The sequence below is a fragment of the Calonectris borealis genome, chromosome 10, assembly GCF_964195595.1.
Source record: "Calonectris borealis chromosome 10, bCalBor7.hap1.2, whole genome shotgun sequence".
NCBI lineage: Eukaryota > Metazoa > Chordata > Aves > Procellariiformes > Procellariidae > Calonectris > Calonectris borealis.
This window is the reverse complement of record NC_134321.1, coordinates 6,653,817-6,676,295: the sequence shown is the minus strand read 5'-3', so window position 1 is coordinate 6,676,295 and position 22,479 is coordinate 6,653,817. Positions and strand designations below refer to the sequence as shown.

General features: G+C 41.1%; 1 protein-coding gene across 1 annotated transcript in view; it reads left to right on the top strand.

Annotated features, from left to right (window-relative positions):
• The window catches only part of TAFA1 (TAFA chemokine like family member 1), a 226,872-nt gene that overhangs the window by 174,544 nt on the left and 29,849 nt on the right, over positions 1 to 22,479 (top strand). Inside the window, exon 3 of the mRNA XM_075158679.1 lies at positions 8,140 to 8,280. Within this exon, the coding sequence (XP_075014780.1) occupies positions 8,140 to 8,280 (141 nt within the window). The remainder of the gene's footprint in view (positions 1 to 8,139; positions 8,281 to 22,479) is intronic.

Sequence of the window (22,479 nt, the reverse complement as noted above, 5' to 3'; positions counted from 1 at the left end):
ATTTAGGAGTGCCATATCTCACTGAAAGTCAATGAAATTTAGAGTCATAATGCCTATTACTTTTTGATATGGAACTTAAGTTATTTCTCAAAAATAATGTTCTTCTCTTTCTGAATTTTCAAAGTCCTGCCTCTTCATATACATCTTCTAATAGCATTCCAGAGCTGTAAATCCCACCAAAACTTCTAATTTCTAACCTTCATTTCTCAAAGTTTCTGTAAGTTGATCTCCCTTTGAAGTAAAAGAAATCTCATTAAAAGACTGAAGATTCCCACTAAGAGAACATTGGATTCTTGGCTGCCTCGTGAGTTACATGTCTGCTTTTTGTAGTTCATCAATACAAGAATGCTAACAGTACCTATTACAATTCACTTTCAACACTCCCTGTGACAAAAAAGCAATCAAACGTATAGGGTATGTGTATGGGCCTCTGCAGGCAGCTCTGCCTGATTGCTTTCACTCTGCTGTCTATCAGGACAGCATACACACACAATGGGTGGGATTTTCTCATAAACTCTGTCGTTTTTGTGTCTGTGTATACTGTACCCGTGCATGCAAAATCATAATTAAAACTACCCATAACTCTGCTTCAATAACAGCTAGAAGCAAATTCCTCATCAGCATTCCTCTCCAGCCACTCTTGCCCTGTTGTCCTCTTGAATACTTCAGCCGACGCTGGTTATTGCATTGCCATTTGAGATGCAATGTGCCAGGGGCAGTAGCTGCTAGAAGACTGTCTAGTTTTTCTGGATACCATTTTTCCTTTGATTCATCTTTAAGAGATTTTTTTTTTTAAATATGCATAAGAATAAGGTCCTGTGCAAATTTCTCAGGAGATCAATTTGCAAGGCTCTTTAGTAGAAAGACCTATTCTCTAGTGTGTATATTGGTTTGATATGGAAATCCATAAGCCTGCCCTAGATCCACCCACATCCCATACACTGGTGTGCTCAGGGTTTTCTTTGTGAATTCAAGAGTAGAATCCGTACCATTTCTCTTTTACAAAAAATACTTATTTTTAATTTCTGTGAATAAACCAGTTCTTGAGGATCAGAGTCTATTCTGGGTGTAAGTATAAGAATCTGTAAATCTCTCAGATAAAAAGCCTCCTGTGGCGGATGGCAGAGAGCATTAGTAGCAAATTGTAAAAGACTACAAATCCATGTGCTAATTAGAGCTTTGCATATCCCTGCTTCCCCTATTATACTGAATAGGAAATAAAATACAAATGGAAAAAAAAAAGAGTTAGTTCAAATGAAATACTAACATTCTGCTGAACAAAATATTTTAAAGATATTCTTTTCGTCTAGAAATTCTTTTGTTATGGATTTTTGTGGAAAAGTTTGATTTCATGGAAATGGCCTTTTCTGTTGAAACTACTCTTAGAAAATTAGCTTATAGCACCGTAAATAGCCAGAGATGCCTGTGCTGAATGCACATTGCCCCTCTTAGCTTTTGAATTCTGACTCTGGAATCTATCAAAACTTTGGCTAGTATGAAATTAATTTCCATTGGTAACTGACCTGCTTTGGCCAGCAGTTCTCCAGACTCTGACCACATGTGCAATGGGTCAACATGAACCAAGACAGTACATTTCTGGTCTTACTAGAAATAGGGTCGTTGTATCAGTGATACAGAAATCAGGGCCTAAACTGGACGGGAACATTGCACCCACCAGGAAAGAGGCCCACGGGCTCCCAGCTGAGCTGTGACCTCCATGAGTACTCTTTTAAGTGACATAGACATTGGAAGAAGCTCAATAGGAGTTTAAAATGAACCACAATGTGAAAATCCACGGGAAACCAAATTTCGCTAGCCACGCTCCTCATGGAACTACTTTTTCTGGTCTTTTGTAAACAAATAGCGTTTTCTTTAGAGGAGGTACCTTGTATCTCCAGAACCCTTTCATAGCAACAACGTTCGAGAAAATAATATCTTAACCTAAAACTTAATGACCCACAACGGGAATCGCTTATGTTGCTGCAGTTGCATAGAGCCTTCCCAAATTGAAAATAACATATATCCCACATAGCAAACAATGAAAATACTGAATATTAATGAAAATATAAATATAAATTTAGGGAACAGAGCACTGCAGTCTATTCTGAAGCACGGGGCAAAAAAAATCCAGTATATAACCAGGAGGCTTGCAGAGCATGTGCGGTGCATTACAAATTCCCACAGTTATGGTAGCTCCATGTATAATGAGTAGCCCCTGAATCTATTTGTATCAGTTATCATAATGGGAAAGAATTAGGTATGGCTTAATGCTAACTTTTTATACTTGGGTCCATTTTTTGACGGTACCTTTGTGCAACTTAAAGTTCATGGGCCAAATTCAACTGGTTTGTAACTTCATTGGAACTGATGGCACTCTGGCAGCTGAGGTACAGTTAGCCTTGACCTTACAAAAATGAGTAAAAACCCTAAGCCCTGTCTGATTGCTCTGCAGCCATTGTCACTCTCCATGCGCAGAAATGCACACTCCTCTGTGTGCAGAAATGTATCCTGTAAGCATGATCCTTTTCCTTCTGGAGCAGATACAGGGTGTCAGTGGATTATATGTAAAACAAAAATTGGAGTGTAATTGCAGTGTGGCTGTGAGGAGTCTTTTATTTGTTCACTTACGAAGTTGCTCGTGGAGTAGCATGGGACTTTGTTTTTCCATCTGTTACATAGTCCTGTCAGAAGCAAAAATGTTATTTTGTAAGTAACTTAGTAGTGGCTTATTATTTCTTAAAGTAAAGTATAGTGTTTTCCCCTGAGCACAGTGTAGTCTGTAGTTCTGGCACATTAGCTGGCATAAACATTTTGATTAAAGCTTATGAATGTATTAATTACACCTGGGAAGTTTCCAAAGCTTATTCAAACTGCAAACTCTTCAAACTGCAGCCCTTAAATCTGAATTCTTTTTAGCAAATGTAAAAATGGCTATCACAGGGTAGCCTTTGCTTTCTCTAGGATGTTTGTATAAAGACATGAGGTGGCAAGGGTGCAAATTTTTTACCCATTAGTTTCTCTAGTACTTTTTCAGAAAGTCTTCAGGTGTCTGAAGAATTTTTACTGTCATGTTGTTAAACATTTGCTTGCAGTCTAAAGAATTTAATTCTGTTTAAAGTTTTCTCTGCTCTCCTAGGTCTAGCAATATCTGCATATATTTAAGCATTTATCAGAATAACATATGGGTGTATGACCCCAAACAGGATGATAACGCTGGAACGTAGACTGTCCAGCTGAAGCTGTATAAATAGGTAGAGCTATCAAAACCAGTATTAGTCCTAATGAACTGTTGATAAAATTGTCCATATGATTTTCTTTGCTCATATTCCCATGGTGGATTGCTTATGGTGTAACAAAGGGCAGAATTTGACCAGAAAAGCCTATGAAGTTGTTTGGGTATCACCATTTTTTTTGCAAGTAACATGAACAAGTTCTTACAACAACCTTCAGCTGGATTAGGTTGCATGGTGCATTGACGATGAGATAGAAGCAAATGTAACAGAGGATTTGAATTCTGAAATCACTGGGTGTATGACCCCAAAAGAAAGGCATATCTTATCTATCAACCGTCTGTGCCTCTGCCAAACAACCCAAGAAGTCTCACCTAAGCGGTGCTTTGCTCATGCATTCATGCACACATGCATTCATTATGACTGACCTGCCCTAGGAAGGTCCATTAAGTGGAACTCATTTCAAGCACAGATGGTCCTGAATAGCTTAATGTCTGCCTGGTGGCCAGAATAAGTGAATTCTTGATGGCCTTAGACTTCTGATCACATACATGCAGCCAAGGAGGAAATGAAAACATGTTTATCATTTTGATAAACAACCTCTCTCGTTGCTGCAGGATGCTCCATGTAACTCAGCAGAGTCAAATACTATTAAATTGTCATCACTGTCAAAGAGAGTATGTATAAGTTTTGCTACCTGAGTCATAGTTAATGACTTCCACAATGTATAACACAAATCAGTACTGCTGTTTGCCTTTTTTATGTTTGTTTACTGGTAAATTCAGGCTTGGCTAGAATACAGAGGCGAGTTATAATTTTGAAGTGCAAAATATGCTTTTATTATTACCTCTCAGTTAGAGATATAAAAAACAGAGATGACTAGAAGATGGCTTTTTGGCTTCTGCCAGGCATGCACTCAGACCCTATAGATGATTAGATATTTTAAATCACAGCCACCCACAGTAGGCTCGTACTTATGATAAAATATTTCACTTTGCGGCATGTAAACTCAAGGTGGCTTTATAACAGAGACAAAAATTAACATGATTTCAGGAGTTTAGTGTCCTCTAATTAGAATTAAACCATTTGCAAGAGTAACAAACAGTTATCCCTGTTCTACAGTAAGAATGATGTATAATTTCTACAGTTTTGTATTTTAAGCCTATGCAGAACAAAGACTTCTGAAAGGCAGGGAAATATGAGCAGAGTCGTAATGCCACAGACAGTTGCCATCTTCAACAGTCCAAAATCCTTCCTGGCAGCCAATTCTGTCCCTCTTGCTCTGGTAGGCATCACATTTCCTTCATGCAAAGTTGAGAGCATGCTGTGAACTGAGTGCTCAGAAGGGGTCAGCTGTTCTTACTACCAAGTCCTGTTAATGTTTGGAGTGAAGAGGATGTAAGTCATGTTAGGACATTTTCATTCATCTCTGAAGCTTCTTGAAGAAAGAGCAAAGCTAGTCCTGATTTGCAAGTTCCTATTTAATTTCTAATCTTTTTTCTGATTTTCTTGGGGCAGGAGGGAATTCAAAAAACATAAGCTATTTTTCTTGGCAGGTGGATAAAGCAGCCACTTCATGAAATGTAACTGTCCACAAAACATTCAGAAGACACTTACTTAGAGGATTTTAGGGCCCTTTCCTCTCCTTTTAAGATCAATGGCAAATTCCCTATTGACTTGAATGAGTTGGATGAGGCTGTTATTGTGGAAACAAAGCCAGAAGCTACCTTAGCTCAATAGACCATAAACTTCAAAAAAAAAGACATTTCTGTTCTTTGTGACAAGGATTTAAACTGTTGCTGCACTCACAGCCTATCAGGTCAATAATTCATATTTTTTTCAGGATTCCCAGCACTGTAACATCTCGTCAGGTCTTCCCATAATCTAGAAGAATCACTGAGAAAAAATCACTCGCTGAGGAGCAGTAGTCCCGAGACATTGGTATTACTGCATTTCTTGGTGCTCTCTCTCCCGCCCCTCCCAAAAAAAGAAAGTTGGAAATAAAAAATAAAATTTTTTTCAGTGGAAATTGAAGACTGTTTCATGTTCCTCTCCCTGCTCTAACTTGTTTCCTTATTTGTCCTGCTGAAATAGAGATTAAAGTTGAGCCTCCCCCAGTATATTTGTGGTATATATATTTCTGTGAATAACACAATCAAGAGTGTGCTTTTTCAATGAGTTTTTTTCTTAGTCTCACTGTGTCCATTTGTATTTGTCTGGGTACCTTTATCTTTTCCCATTTTGTATATGGCTTTTAAAAAATCTGCCATGTATATGCATGGGTGGTAAAATGTATACCAGCAAAACACATTGCATGCAATGCTATCCAGTAGCCATTCATAGGCTAAACATGCTTTAATGGAAAAATCTGATCCCACAAAACAAATTTTCCAGGAAAACAGGGTGTGTAACATGCAGAACTTTCTCCATGTGAGAAGGATTTTTTTCTTCTGTGTCAGCTCTGGGAAGGGTCTTTTTATTATTATCATTACTATTTGCATTCAGTTATAGTCCATGCAGATAAAAGTTCCAATTAATGTACTTAACTGTGTAGCAGTAAAAAAGTGTTTTTTCATTGCTTTTATAGTTTCATTATGTTTTGCCACTCCTAAACAACTATACCCCTTGAGTTAAATTCTTTGTTGCTGCAGCAAGTTGAGCTTCCACATAACAATTAAAGGTGTTATAAAGCTCATCCACCACAACCCATTATTTTGAATATATAACCAAATAAGCAAAACTAGGTCATGTGGTTATTAGTACTCATATAGCAAATTAATAGAGAAAATTAAGCATTTAGCTTAATCACAGATATTTACCACATAGTCTATGTAGTCTAAAGTTAGAAATGCTTATTGCTGCTTACATTATCTTTATAGTTGAGGTTGCAATCAATAAAATCACAAATCTTTCTTCTCTTAGAGCATGACCATAAGATGAATTAAACCAATGAGAATAATTTCATTGCTTTCAATATGATTTGGATGGGGGAACAGGGAGTTTACCTGAAGAATTACTTCATAGAAAAACACAAGCATTTGGAGCTGAGCTGATTGTCGCTATTCCTCCTATTCCTAAGAGACACTTAAAAGACCGTTTGTCAGATGATGGCTTTCTGAATCGTTGGGATCTCTCTTCTGTGGCACCTATTGGCTTTCAAAAAGCTTGTGTCAGCAGGTTAAATGCACCTAATAACTAATACATGAAGCAGCATTTCTCTCCAGATGAGTGAAATATTTACTGCAGAGTTACTCTTGTCTCATGCTTGCAAACTCATCACTGCTTAACCCTATGACCATGCAACCTAAGCTCATTTACCTTAATGGACGTTCACAGGCTTTCATCCACTGACTCACCCTGGGAGGTCAGTGGTTTGAAAATTTAATATTATAAAACATTTCTACACTTTGTGGACTCCCTATTCATTGCTAGTTGTTGTACCACTTAATACTGTGGGTACCCCTTATGGCACACCACCATATGACCTTAACAACGTATAGTTAAGGGAGATTCCTCCCTGTCTGTCTACCCCAGTGCTTCGCTGCAGAAATACCACACTAGTAGAATCACCAGGTAACAGGACTCGCTCCAGCGCAGGGAGATGCCACGGGACTCCCAGACCTCTTCCAAAATCCCTTGTTCGCAGCCAGACGTGAATCAACATCTCCACACTGCTTATTCTCCTACCTGGCTGCAGGGTTACTATAGTGTTCAAAAGCTCCCATAGTTGTTTCAAAAAGAAGAGTGAAAGCCAAAGATAGGAATAATGCCTTTTATCCTATAGTCAAAGCAATGTAAAATTAGCATTTCACAGTGGCATAGAGTAATAATGTTTTTCTAGCAAACTTTCTTACACATCCTGCTCTTTAGTAGGCTGTGCATGATATTTTGTGTTAAGTTTAAGCAAATCCTGCCAAATTTACACTACAATTTCATGAAGTAGCCGGATATCTTTGGGGAACAGACTGGCACTATTAAATACTCGGTGATGATGAGCTAAATACGATCTGAACCGAGGAATCAAGAGATTACTTGGGCAGTGCAGTAGCCCACTGTGGTGTCTCATCTCCTTACACTGCACTGCGAAGGTGAATGGGAATAACACACCTGACACTTCATTTCTGTGCATAGCATATGCTACAAGCACCAGGTGTTCATAAACCTTAAGCCATTGTCTATCTTGTCTATCACTCCTTTGTGTTCTCCACCTAATCAAACTATTGCAAATGTTCACAAAGAACAATTAGGGAGAAGACAAATTAAGCCTGGAGATCTTGCACACAATGGGAATGTTTCCTGCCCTTAAAACTGCCAATTTAGTGAGTGGGGTAGCAAAGGGAAGTTGCTGTTGGACCATCCTGTCATTTGCAGAGGCTGATTTTCATTCCCTAAGGCCTGAGTACTGGTATAGAATCAAATATTTGGAGAAAAAGCTTATTTCTGGATGGATTCCCTTAGCCTCTGTCCTTGTATGAGAGAATATTTGAGAGATTTGTATGAGAGAAGAGGCCTCCAATATTACAAGCGTAAAATCAGCCAACAGTTGTTGCACATTCACTGCAGTATGTCACCTACGTTTCTTCAGGCCCAGACCTCGACACAGTCGTTTTAGACCAAAAATGCTGCTGATGTCAGAGAAGCTTCTAATATAAGACAGGCAAGCTATATCTACTCTAGAGGGACATTTATCTGCATTTCCTATTAAAACCGAAGTACAGCAGCACCTGGATTATCCAGGAGCACGCATAATGGGAGAAATAACGTTGCAATCCCACCTGTATAGAAGCTGTGCAGAGACACAGACAGGAGCACGCCTGGGTGCTTTGATTAGCCACTGCTGCTCTTCCTAATCAGAGTGTCAATATTCTCTTTTTCTTTTTTTCTTTTTTTCTTTTTTCTGTTTTGCCAGAAGGAGGAACCTGTGAAGTTATAGCAGCACACAGATGCTGTAATAAGAATCGAATTGAGGAAAGATCACAAACAGTAAAATGCTCCTGTCTACCTGGGAAAGTGGCTGGGACTACAAGAAACAGACCTTCCTGTGTTGATGGCAAGTAGCTCCTCCTGTATATATGTCTCTGTTTGTGTACCATCCAGTAAATAGCTTTAAGTCTATAGATTATGCATAGGAACTTTGTTGTGTTCCCTATTTAACAAAACAGAAAAATCTATAAGCGTAATCATACATTTACACGACCTTGCCTGCCACTTTAGTGCATGGTTCTGTGCACATGGGTGACGTTAAGATTTACTCACAGAAATGAGAGTATAGCGTTCAGTACAGGCACTTAGATAAATATAACAGATTCTGTGGCAGGATCAAGCCCTTAATAAATAACTGGACAAAATTATCCCTTGCGTCACTTCACAGGCTCCCCCCGGTGCCACATTAATTTTGATTCATAAATATTTCAAAGGACAACAGCCATTCACTTTGATTTAATTAGCCATTTCAAAAAGTCAGTGGCAAAATGATAAATAAATGAATCCTGCGGTCTTGTCCTGTAACGAACGTTACAGAAAGCTGGAAAAAATCTTTGTCTTTTGAAATCACTGGTGCTGTTTCTTGTCATGGGGATTTTTTTGCTGAAGGAAAAACACCATGTTATTTGTGTCTGGGTTTCATATCAGGTCTCGCTCCACAGGGTGTTCCTCTCTGGGGCTCCCCTGCCACCGCTGCAAGGTGAAACCATGCAGCAATCGGGGAGAGAGCCGCGGCTTGGAAGTGCTTAGCAAAATATAAATCGCATTAAGAAGACGGGGAGCAAGTGGTACTAATCCCATTAGTTACCCTTCCCAAACAAGCCGCTCCGTGTTGCAGAATCCCTCTGTGCAGCAGCTTTCTGCAACACCGTATCTCAGAAAAGTTCCCCACTATTCTTCATGGTAAATGTCTGGTGCTGTTGTTTATGGCACCCCACAGCCCAAAGGTGCTTCAAAGAGCCCGGGGTCGTTTTGGCTAGAGTTGGGGGGGGCACTGCCCGGGGCTCTCCTCATCCTTCCCATGGCTGGATGTCCAGGGGTGGCGGTGTAGCTGCGGGTTTTGGAAGCACCCAACGTTTCTTCTTTGGGTCTGTCGTTTGGCATTCAGCTTCCCCCCAGCTGAGTGAGAGCGGGGAGCTGTACAAGCAAACATTGGGGAAAAATAGTTTCTTCTGGGCACCTTTCCTCAATCACATGCTGCGAAGGACTAGCGAGGGAGCAGGGGCTGTTCCAACTGTATCCCAAAGTTAGACAGGAGTATTAGGGGGCATGGTAGACTGTGTAGACAAAGCTCTGAGGCTTGCACATTCAACGCTAAAAAGATGAGAGATTGGGGGTGCTTTGGAGGGATGAGAACCTCATGTTTTCTTAGTGAGTATTTGTGGTGAGTACATATCTGGTTTACGTATTAAAGATAGGAAGAAAATGTTTTATTATTTCAAAAATGCTTTCAAATTTTTAAATTATGAGGCAGTAGTTCATAGGTTGTTACACCGGGAATGCGATTCAGCTTCTGAACTCATGACTAAAAACATGCTATGAATGCACCTGTGAATGATTACGCTTTAATCCACATTCTGTCGTTCTGTTATTGCTTAATTACCCTGATAAAAGAAGCTTTTCTTTTTCTGTTAAGCACACTCATAAAACTGTAGGTGAAACCTACAGCTGTTCTTAACCAAAGACCAGCTGTACAAGCCTTGAAGAACTTCATGTTCTTCAGCAGGTCATGAAAAACAGAGGCACCGGATAGAGCAGAGAGACACCATTAATTCAAATCTCATAATTCTGTTCAGAGAAGAGGACCTCAAAGAACGCTGTGTTAAGGAAAAAAGTTGGGTGCAGGTGTGGACTGAAGCCTAATTGCTCTGTCAGGATTACAATAAAAAGAAATGTTATTGTCTGGAATTTTGAAAGGAGTAAGGATAAAACAATGGCTAATATAAAAGTGCAAAGCTAGTCCCATTGAAGTCGCTGGTGAGACTCAAAGTGACTTCAAAGCCAGCAAACGTGAACTACAAAGGAATGTCTTCCCCTTTCAAGTTTAGTTGTTGTAGTCAGCCCATAGCTTCTTTTGTAGATGTCTGGTGAATGGTTCAAAAGCCCAATATGCTGCTTGTAAAAATTAATAGAAGGGGCATTTTCTTTGGCCTTTGTTTTGTCCCAGACTTTGCTTTGTGACTTTTGACATACTGACTTGTTTTAAGTCAAAACTTTGACTTGTTTAGTGGTTTTGTTCTTGCTAAGGCAAACTCCCAAAACTTCCCATAGGAGTGCCATTGATGTCAGTACTTTAACTCACACAAAGATTTGGAATTTGCTGTTTCTTTTGTACATGAGGATATCTCATAAGGTCATCTGCAACTTTTTACCTTCTTTACCTTCCATACTGAAAGGATTAAGACCATTTAATCTCACACTGAGTTTTACACTGTATATGATTTCAAGCCATAATCTGTCACTAAGAAAGCTTACTTGGGTCCATTAATTAAAACTCCATGAGTGTTCAGGTACAGTATACTCACATCTGAACAGACTGGTCACTTTTGAGAGATGACAAAGACTGGGAGACCCCATATTAGCAGTTTGACTCCCATCTGTGGTTGATTATTGGTTCAAGCCATCTCCACCCGATGGCTTCTTAGTAGTGTGTATAAAGCAAGCTGAACCTCAGTCTTGCCCTGTTCATACCATTGGCCAGGATGTGACTTAACGGATCAGAATCAAGCTTTTGGTGTTTCTCAGTCCAATTTCATCAGAAAACACCTCATCAAGGCTGATGCTTTGACAGTTTGGGTTCATGTTACAGAGGGGAGATTGCGTTGTCTTCCACTTCTACCAGCCATTGTTCCAGGACAAAACTGGCTGAGTGGGTGGGACTGTGTGAAGAGCTAGCTTTGTTTTCTGTTTAAGAAAGAATACAGTCATATGTAGGAGTCAGCTTAACCCTTTTAATAAGTATCAGGGGGAATAAATGGTCCTTTTGTCCTCTTGTTGTGAGATTTCATCATGGGTACCACACCATCATAGTACATAGGAGTCACGTATGCAGTCCTCCTCCTGAATGAGCTGAAATTCAGGCAGAGTACGGGTTATTTGTACTATGAAGGGTGGGAAGTTGCCGTGTATTCCCAAGCGTCACTTCCCGGCAAGTCCAGCAAACTTTTTCTTTGGGGCCTCATCTTAAAGTATAGTGAGGCCAGGCTGTGGCAGCCTCAGAAGTTATAAATTGTTCCTTGCCACTCATTCAGTAGACACTGTCCTAAAACCTGCCTCAATAACCAGTGAATTATGTAGTAGTGAGAGTAAAACAAAAGCCAAATCTTGTCATGAAACAGAGATGCCAGTTTCTGTTTCTTTGCCTCTTCTGTTGCACATTTACTTTCATGATTCCCTTCACTACTTCAAGGTCTTTTTCTTTTTTTGAAGGATGGTTTTGCATGCTCCCTTCCCTCCCTACCATTTATCTTGTGTGTCACTTGGCCGTAGCACATACCACGGGCATCCGTCTGTTCAGGTCTCTGTCGTGGCTGTTATTATTTTCTCCATTTGCCCAAATACCTCTCCAGAGCAAGTCCCAAATGGATTTACTTCATTTGTGTTACAGCAGCTTGAGAAGGTCCCTTTTCCTTGGGAAAGCAGCGTCAAGCATGTTCAGGGAGTCCCCAGCCCTCTGCCTCCAGAGCACAGGGGACCTGTGCAGCTTGGAGCGTTACTAACCTACTCCGCAGCAATGCTGTTGGACACATCGGCTCTCTGAAGGTACCAGAGCAAGCTCCTGACCTACCATCCTGCCCAGGCACTTCAGAGACGGCCGGGGCCAGCGCAGGGCTTGAGTTTGCAGTTCACACTAGCGTGCAGACCCCTCTAGCTTCACACTTCGATGGACTTGCTCTCTCTCATTTTCCTGTTACTGCAGGCTCTTTTTGTGCAGGTTATTTCTGCAAGGGTTTCTTAGCCATGCTTCTGAATTCGCACCTTCCCTCTCCGCTATGTTTACAAACAGCTTGTCTTCCTCATTTCAGAAGCCCATGAATTTTCCTCCTCCTGCAATAGGCTCTGTGGGCTTATGAGGGCACTCAGGTGTCAGCACAAATAGCTGGGATTTGTCCCCTTGCTAGCTGTTGCATGGCTGGTACAATTTCTCCTTTGTCTTTGTTAAATGATTTCTTCTTTTGCTACTGTGGTTATCAAAGAGAGGTGTTCCCAGTAATGTCCTCTGCTTCTTTATAGCAAGTCCTCTTGCATCTTCCTGGTAGGGTCAGTAGGCACATGACGACTGTCCTTCCAGGTGTCAAGCCCACATCCTTTAGAAAATCTGTTCACCTCTGTGAATAAAGATCAGTCGGTGGCCTCAAAATTTTAGTTGTTTTTTCTTAAGTTGATTTTCTGTTATACCACATAAAACTAAAAGAATATACTAAAATGAAAAAGACAAAAAACCCTCATACATTTCTCTTTATTTTTGATAGATATTTGTCATTTTTAAGAATTTTTCACCATTTCCAGTACATCTTTCACATCAAGTGGGACCAAGATTTCTTCTGTTGTTCATGCATAATGTGGAGGTATTCTTAATCTTGTTCGTTACTTCATCAGAGCTTTCTTTTCCTGCCCCATCTTCTCAGTATGGAACGCACCGAGCATAGTGAAACCCCAATGAAAAAAATTGTCTTTTAAATACCTTTAAAATTGCTGTTTGAACCTTTTCTAGATGTACTCAGCATATTCTCAAAATATTTGAGGGATCTGCATTCACAATGTCTCCACAAAAGCTGTTTTTATTTTGCTTTTGCTTTCTTACAACCCAAGGCACTTTCTTCAAATAAATGGCTGCAGACTGCTCCAAGTTTGGTGGTTCTACCAGATCTTGGCATCATATGAGGTTTCATAACATCAAAATAACTTTGTTGTGACAGTATCAAATGTAAAGATTATACCAACACTGTCATATTTGGGTCAGGAATGTAATGTCCACCTCTCATTCTTCATTGACCTAATCTTCATGCAAAATTGATGTCAGCGTTCTGAATTTTCTTCTGCAGCATGAATAAAGTTGGCTGTGTGAGCTAGAGAGCAACAACGAGCAAGTGGCAGCAGTGAATTAATGCACTGATGTTTTTTGGGGTTTTTTTTGTTCTTTATGGCTTGTCTACACATGACTTGCAGTTTTCTTTGGCTGCTTCCATTAGCAAAACAGTCTTGTGGCCACATTTTTTGTTTGGTTGGTTGGTTTGTTGTTTTGGTGTTTTTTAAGCAGTTCATTTTAGTACTCAGAATACACAACGTAAATGTTTGATTGGACATGGGAGTCACCACCTTTTCTACATTCTAGTTGAAAGCATGTGAAAATTCTCCTATTTGAAGTTTCCCATTCCCTGTAAGGATACACATTTTTGCTTTCTTTTGAACTTTGCAGCGGCTGCTCATGTTCCTCCCAGGATATCAATAAACAGGACTGGTCACAAATAGCCATTGAAGGAGGTGGGAGTAGAGGCCAAGTGAGCCTGTGGGATTACTGAATAAATATTAACAGAAAAGTTCTGGTAATATTCTCTCAGCTATATATGATTGTTATAAAAATGTAAGAAGAATACAAGATATTTATAATTTTAAATGTCACTTTTATACTGTGAATAACGTGCTTTGTACCATATCATTTACAGTGGTATTGAACATTCTGTACAGTCAGTAGGTGGTTATGTCTGTGTGTTCTTCAAGGCCTTTGAATAATACATAATTTGTTCATCTGTACTGAAGTTTACTGTGTTACGGTCAGTGATGCTCACAGACACACATTTTTTTAATGGTTGAATTTTTTGTTCCGTTCTCTTCAATCTTCTTCCAGTCTTTTTTAAACTCTTTCAGAGGCAACCTCAATATTTCTCGCACAATTATCTGTGAAATTTGTTGGACCGCAGAGTATGGAATAACAGAAAAGCACCTGCACTGGCTTTTGAAATCAGTCACAAAGGGACATTCATGCAGGTTGTGCATGTTGTCAGTGCTTTTAGGAAATGAGGTGGTTTTAACACTGGTCAAAACCAATGAGGAAAAAGGAAGGTGCTATAAAATGTTGTGCAGTATCTCTCCCTCTAAATTGTTCCTGTAAGAAAAGTCTCTGAAGAGATCTCAGATGATCCGATTCCATGTTGTTTGCAAGACAGGATTTGAAGCATTAGCTCTCAGGCAGGAGGACTAGTGTTTTAACTCTCCGTGGCCTGCTGTTGTCCTATTTTATACCAGTCATGCATCAGGGGAAAGGGAAATCACTCACAAATACAGAACAATAAAATGAAATTACTCCAGTATTTCCCTTCCTCCCAGACTGGCTTTGGATCACATCAAGTTTCAAATCATTCCGTAATATATGAAATATTAACGTGCATGTGCATACTTCAGATTTCTATTAGTTCGAGGATTATCCATCACTAGCCACCATGCGGCCCTGTGAATTTGCATCAGACTTCGTCAGGACAACATTAACAAAGTAAACACAAGTCCTAATGACCGTTGAGAGCACTGTGACTTTTAATGCCTCTCTGGGCCAGCACCTCACAACTCTCCGGTCATGCTACTGGATGGTTGGTACTGCACCTCCTTATTTTGCCATGTGCAATAGTGGGAGCAGAGAGAGGACAGCATGCATTAGTGCTTGTTCCCTTTGCTGGCGTTTGCCCTCCTTTCTCTCACCCAGGACCTGCAAATGAAAAGGTCATACCTGCCATGTCACTCCTTGGGCAGACGGTAAGCGCAGCCACGCTGTTGGCATGAGCTAATTTATTTTATTTTTTAAATTATGGATAAGATGCCTACTGTAGAGTGAGCATTCATAATTCAAGAGCGCTGTGTTCCCGCAGTACGGAGGTGCAGCATATCCCCTCGCGGGTCCTGCGCTGGTGCTCAGCCCATGCATCCTCCCACAGCACCCGTGCTACCCCGCTCGCACCGGCTCAGAGATGGGCACGGGAAACACGGAGACTTCCTGGCTCTCCCCGGGGTGAGTGCAGGACTCGAGCCCTGTAGAGTCAAATGAAAGACTCCTATTGACTTGGGGTCAGGTCCTTAGTAAATGCTTTGTTAGATATAATCCTGTATCTATCTGCACTTACATCAAGTGAGAACAATTCGCAGTCACAAAGCCAATAGTTTTCTATTTATCTAATGTGTACTTTAGGTGGAATCACCAGAAAGCCTTTTTTTTTCCACTCTGTGAAAATACTTTCAATCAATTCTTATTTCTTGAAGAAAGGGGGAAAAATGTTTTTTGAAATCCAAGGAGTCAGCTTCTCATCCCTCTAGCTGTGCTTCGGCCTAGATAAGAGGAGATCTCAGGGTCCCATATTATTAATGCACTGTCTATATGAATAACGAGCAGGCTTGGTGAATTATTCCACACTCCTGGGAAAATCTATAGCCCTGTCCTTCTGCGGCACTGGAACTGAGCAGGAGACTCGTGTTTTTTTGATTTGGTGAATTCAGATTACTTCATTTGTAAGGAGGAAAAAAATGTATCTGTTCCCCATTAACACCCATTTAGGAAGCTCAAAAAAAATTCACAGCATATCACGTGCACTATTTAAAAAGGAGAGAGAGAGAGGGAAAAGCCTAGCTGTGTACTGAAATATTTTAAGACTTTGTTTTTGTCCAGAAACACGTCTTCCTGAAACGCCCTTGCAGCCAGCCTGAAATTGCAGTCTGAGAGGTGCTGACTTCAGGGGGAGCAAAAGCAAAACTGGCAGTGACAACGCAGAGTAATTAATTCATTTACCCAGGCACAGCAGCTCTCATTACCAGTTTGCCTTCTAATCAGCAGGGCAGAGGCTGAACGGAGCAGAGGGGAGGAATGTGCCTGACCCTGCTGATGGCGGGTGAGGTTGTGCCAGAGCATGGTACCGGACCATCAGGGAGCAACCTGGGCAGAGCAGAGAGGCCACGCTTCTCCCTGAACAAGTATATGTACAAACGTCTATATGTGTGTGTGTGCATATATATACATATGTATATCTGTGCACATACTGTAGAGTCATCCTGCCACGGGCTCTGCATCAAAGCACGCGGTGTGGTTCGGGCACGTACGCGTGTTTCCAGTGATTAAGGTACACAGGGGGAGGATATTCAAGGGTCGAATCTGCAGCCAACCTGAGCCAAAGTCCGCAGGGAGGGCTGCCGAGTCAGGTGCTTCCCCGTCGTTCAGCGAGGTCTGCGTTGTCTGTGCCGCATGCAAACATCCGCCAGCATTAGGGAGAAGTAGACGGATGATGATGTCTTTCTGGTGTGAAGATGGTGCAGCTAATGAGATCATCTGACTGTGGGTTTATGTGAGTACGTCTTCATCTCAGCTATAATTTATCTCCCTACCTGTGTCTTATATTTCTTTCTTTCCCAATTGACATTGCGGTTTCCTGCGTAGCAAAGCAACCACCCTTTTTAATATCAAGCCCATAGAACAGCTGACTAATCCACCCCTGATGAAGTGCAGAGAGCTCACTTAAATCCCAATTTCCGCAGAAAAAACATTTTCTTTTTCTACTTAAGAGGGGAAAAAAGCCATAAGTCATGGCACTATCTCCCATCTGTGTGAGGGGTGGTCATTTTTCCAGGCTCCAGCTGACAGGTTTCAGTGCTGACACAGAGGGAGCAGAGCCTTCGCAGCCAACCAAGGTGCACAGCCAGCAGCCTTAGATTGAAATAGGGAACGGCACGGCTGCGTAGCCGTGTGAAGACACACAGGAACGTATAATTACTTCACCTCCATACAGAGGAAAGTAACCTTTCTCCAAAATACTTGTAATAAGCCTGCTAGAGACTAAATGTAAAAACAGTAGGAGTTTTCTCCTCTTATGGGTAGTATTAAGTGTTAATCACAGCACTGGAAAGAACCTGGGAAGGGGGTTCAGAGGCAGGGAGCGCAGGCACGGAGGGCAGCCGACCACGCCGGTGCGCCAGGCACTGCAGGGGAAAAGAAGCACAAGCTAGGTGGGGAAAGAGAGCCTAAATTAGAGAAAATTCCCTCACAGGGGTGAAGCCACAGGCAGGACCATGCAGGTGAGTCCCATGAGTTCAGGTAGCGTAAGGATCAGGCATGCTGCCTGGCCAAGCACAGAGAACAACCAAGAGAAGGGGTTTTCACAGCTTCTGCATACGCAGATCTACCTCGGTGAGCCCGGATTAGCCCACAGGAGGGGCAGCACCTCCGTGCAACCTATCTGCAAATCTGCAGATGGTAGATGTAGGGGGAAAAAAGCTTCAGCGATGCTAAGGGAGGCTCCTCTCACAACAAGCAGCCATCCAGCAATGCTGAGGGAGAGATTGCCAAATGTCAGGATCTAGAGGGAAAAAGCCTGTCTAAGAAGAGAGCACAAGGCTGGGGTGAGCAGTGGTGTGTCGGAGACAAAAAGCTTTGCGTGGGGAGCAAGTAGTAGCTCAGAAGAGTAAGATCTAGATATATAGGAGGGTCTTGTGTGTACGACCCTTTATGTATTCGTATCCATCACAGCTACGACAGGGTATGGTGTGGTCTGTGGCAGCAGCAAGGCAGCGAGAGAAGAGCTATGCTACCATTTACTAATTCTGTGTGGAGTGATGTTGCCAGCTGATACAGGATGCGTGGCATCTCGGGAGTAAAAGGTTTAAACTTTTACACCATGCCTTTAAACAAACACTGGGTTTATCTGTGCCTTGTGTGGCAAAGCACACGTGAGTGGTCCAAGTACAACATTTTAAATGCATTCAGAAAACGATTTGACACCCAGAGACAGGTTTTCAGCTGGTGTAAACTGGCTCTTGAAATCCAGAGAGACCTGCTAGTGTGTGCCAAATGAGGAAGGATGTTGAGTTTAGGAAAATGAACAGAATGGCCACTGGCTATTAATCCTTGCTCGCGGTCTTTAGGGAATATATGGGACCAGCGTTCAGCTGATCGGTGGCCAAGAGGAGCTTGGAGAAACGTTAAGGTCAGGTTAGCATCTGTGCTTTATCCCCTTACACCAAATCTTTGCAGTAATTCAGATGATAATCTATCTCTGCCAGGAAAAAATGAATTACTAACCAGTTAATTCTGCATAAGCTCATGTCATACATCTTTTCTGCATCGGATACTGTATTTTCAGTGCACCAGGGCTGTGAAATGCTGCTTGTCTACAGGTCTCTCTAATATAGTATAGAAAATACGTGATCGGAGTATTACAAAGCATTAAGTCTTTTTTCTTTTCTTTCAAAGCTACCTTCTAACTATAAACATGGAGCTAGTTCACAAGGCTTGAATGTGGTTTGTAGGATTAGGATTTGAACACAAAAGAAGTGGATGATTAAGTAAAAATGGAAAATGCTGCTACATAGTATGCGCTCTTTAAATTAAGAGGAGAATCTAAAATTATTACACAATGAAATTTTAAAGACACGATGACCAAACCTTTGCAAGAAGAATACACATCGTTAATCCTTTTATTGATGCAGTGAGTTCAAATAAGAGTCGCTAATTTAGCACTGGGATTGTCTGTTGTGTTGAACTACATGAATTAATCTGGTAACTGCAACTAGAGACAGACAAGTCAACAAATGTTTAATTGATTTCAGAGAATTGATTATCCATAAAATTGATCAGAGACACATTTCCAGTTCCTCCTCTCAGAATACAGCCAGGTAGCTGTAGGACCCAAACCCCTCAGCAGTTTGTCAGCCCGTAGTCTGTTTTGGGTGATTTTTATGCATTAACGTCACAGAATTGCCTTACATTTAGGAATCAAGTAAGTACGTTGCAAGCGAGGGATTTATTTCAAATCTTAGACTTTGTGCTGAGGAAGTGTACCATTCAGCATGTACATAGCCTGCAGATTTTGGAACAGGTCTCTCTAGGCAGGTGTCAGAAAGCACTTTACTAATCCAGAATCTCAAAGAAAGCATTACTCCTCTTTGGGAGTTAAGCGTTTCCATAGACCATTCGGTTTACTACAATAACTGTTCAAGGTTAAGCAAGCACAAGTTCTGATGTAGTACGGTAAAATTCAATAATATTCAAAAAGCGTTGCCTCTCCCTTTTGAAACTATCATGCAAAAGACAGCAGTGTGGAAAAGAGCTGTGCTCTACAATTTAAGCATTCTGCCCTCTGTCATTAGTACATAAAACCTATTCTGCAGGCAGATGGATTGTTTTTAATATGTGGTCTTGTATAATCATTTCCTTTTGATTACAATTCCTAGGCAGCAAGCATACAGCAGAGCTTTCGAGATGCATGTGCGTGGTCAGTACATTTTTTTTTTATCTTCCTAATGTGCCCAGAGCTCACAAACTGCAAGGTGAAACATCAGCACAAACTATCACTCAGGAATGAAATTGAGAAGCAAACGACACTGTCCTAACTGAGGACAATGGCAAATCTCCCATTAACTCGAATAAGAGTAGAAAACATACCTCTGTATTGGTTTTATTATTACAAAATGCCCTCTCCTTTTTCCTCAGACCCCTCCACAAAATACCATCACATGCGGTTATGCAAATATCAGATGAACTCCATTTCCTTTGGAAATTTCCGTTCCTCCTCTTGAAAATAGCTCACTGGATGAACACATTTTAAAACAAGAGCACCTGTAGCCCCTGTTAAATAAAAAAACCAAAACCCATTAATGTAATGAACACTTGTATCACATTAGTGAGATCGTTATCTGGGGACACAGATGCCTGTTGCTCTGAGAAGGACCGGGGAAAGGAGGGTGACCACTGCTTTGAACCACAGAGCACAGGAACGAAGCAGTGAAGGAGAAAATCCATATAGTTTTTGACAGGTTGTGCTTCCTCTGGGATTCAGCTCAGTAGCAAAGGCCCGGCCTCATTATTGCACTGGTGCTATTCTTTTCTCGTTTGTCTGTGTATTGTGATGAATTTGGTTCATCCGAATGTCAGGCGGGGAATCAGGCGAGGAATTTGTGGCAGAGCTGGAGAAGCGTAATGCTTATCTGTAGCACAGTGACGGGTCCTTTCCTGGGATGGATGTGCAGTTCTGGCCACTCGGCTTCAAAAAAGGAGGTGAATTAACTTGGGGGCCCAGGAGTGGAGAACCTGCTCAGAACGGGCAGCCTCTATTGAGAGAAAAGAGTTGTAGGGCAGCAAAGCAACGGATGAAGGAGTATGAATCTGGTGTCAGATCGGTGTGTGAGCACCAGGAATGGAGAAAGGCTAAGAAAACAGCGGAGGATTTAATAGATATAAAATCCCCATCAGTAGGTTGGAAATTAGAACAGTCCTAACTCTTAGAGGAGGTTGACAACAGCTTCCCAGTAGGGATGCCAGCTAGTTTTGCAGACTTCCAGTCTGCCATACCCATAAAAGGCAAAGAAAGTAGTAATATTTGATAAAATAACACTGCAGTGTACTGGTGAACAATGGAGGTACCGCAGACTGACACAAGTCAAGAAAAAAAGCTGTAGAACAGACTCATTAGAACTCATTTGTGTGTTAGAGACACAACCAACTGCATATATACTTTGGCTTTAATATAGCAAGAATTGATTCAATCTGGCCAAAAAAAAATCTTATAACAAACAAATCACATTAGTTTTCAGGCAGCTGCATTTCATACTAACTAAAGGGTAAAGTCTTGGGGGCGGTGTGTGGTGGTTTTTGAAATGCAATTTTTGAAAACAAAAATGTTTTGTCAATGTTGTGAATTTATTAATAAAAGAAGGAGGGAAAAAATTGCCAAGCAGATATATGGAAAAGTTTCATCCCATTTTGAAGTCTTTAGTTACAGTTTTACTTTATTTGATACAGTATTTTTTTATTGTTTGGTGGCCAACATTGCTATCTCTTTTTATATCCATTTATTTACAATAATGTGCTGATAAATCAGTTTTAGCAGTGGAACCAATTAATTCTCCATTGTAAGTATTGACTTAGACTTTTTTAATCTATTCTACTTGTCGGAGATGGCAATGCTGGGCTTCCCTGGATGAGCAATAATGAGGGAGTATTGCAGAATCCATTTCTACTACTACTCTGAAAGAGTGCTTGTAAGTTCTGTGTGGTCATTGCAAGAAAACAGCATTTGCAAACACAAATTAAGTAAATTATGGCCTTGCTACCTGTCTTGCATTCTTCAAATGACCCTTGGTGCCTACAAGTGGGGATTCTAGCAAAACGTACCAGTTCAAGTTTGCAGATTTCCCAGCTAAGTTTGCTCATTAAAACATGGCAAGATAGAAACTATGATCAGAAATGACCTGTGATTACAGCAGACGTGGTCTAAATATATTGTGTGTAGTCAGGTTTGGTAAATAAAATGGATGGGGGAGGTTTTGAAATTCCTAAAATTCAGATGTAATTACATACCACCCAGATCTGTGTTTTACTGTTACTGTTTACTGGCACTGAAAACCTTTTGAAAGCTGATAAAATTTCCTACAATAAAAGGAATAAATTGACAAACCAGGTTAGAAACTTACGCTCCATAACCTACCCTTATGCAAAGGCCTTTGGTGAAAATTCCTGCAAGCGTGTATTGCATTGAATCAGTATATTTCTGAAATAATCAGGAACACTCATTTGAAACAAGCTTTGAGTTAGACCTTTTCCATGTGAACCACTTTCATTTTAAACTCATTATTTATGGTAAGCATAGCCACACTCTTCATGCATTTTACATATTCAATTTTCAAGCCAAAATATAGGAGCTGCATTAGCCTCAGTGCTCCCAGCAGGTAATCAGCCTCCTACAATATCAAACCTTATGTCATCAACAGTAATAGGCTGAAATAGTCAGAGCCTCATAAGGACTGTGCCTGCCCAGTTGCTATTAAAATTAATGGGGACTGGGCGTCCATTCCCTCTAGGCAGCTTTAAAAATATCAGCCAAAATGTAGTTGTAAGTATTAACCTTTAGGAAGTTAGTGTTGGCAGCCTCCCACTGCTCTGTACTAGTTTCCAAAATCAGTAGCTCTGATTAGGCACGAGCCCTGCATGAGAGCCTCCAGCTCCGGTTTGATGGGACCATGTCCTCAGAGGCTGCTGGTGGGGAGCAGCTGTGGGCAATTTGCACCTTCAGGCTGTTTTGGCTGAGCAGACCCTGGGGAGTCAGAAGGCAAATCGTGAGGCTGCTCTGCCACTTTTCCAGGAGCAGTCTGAACTGAACGTGAGTTTTTTTCCTGGTCTTCAGAGGTGAGGAAGCCAACCCCATAGAGGTCAGTAGAGGCGGCGTGAATATGATGCAATATGGGAGTCCGGGGCAGAAATGCCAAAAATATTACAGCCTAACTGTTAGAATAAACATAG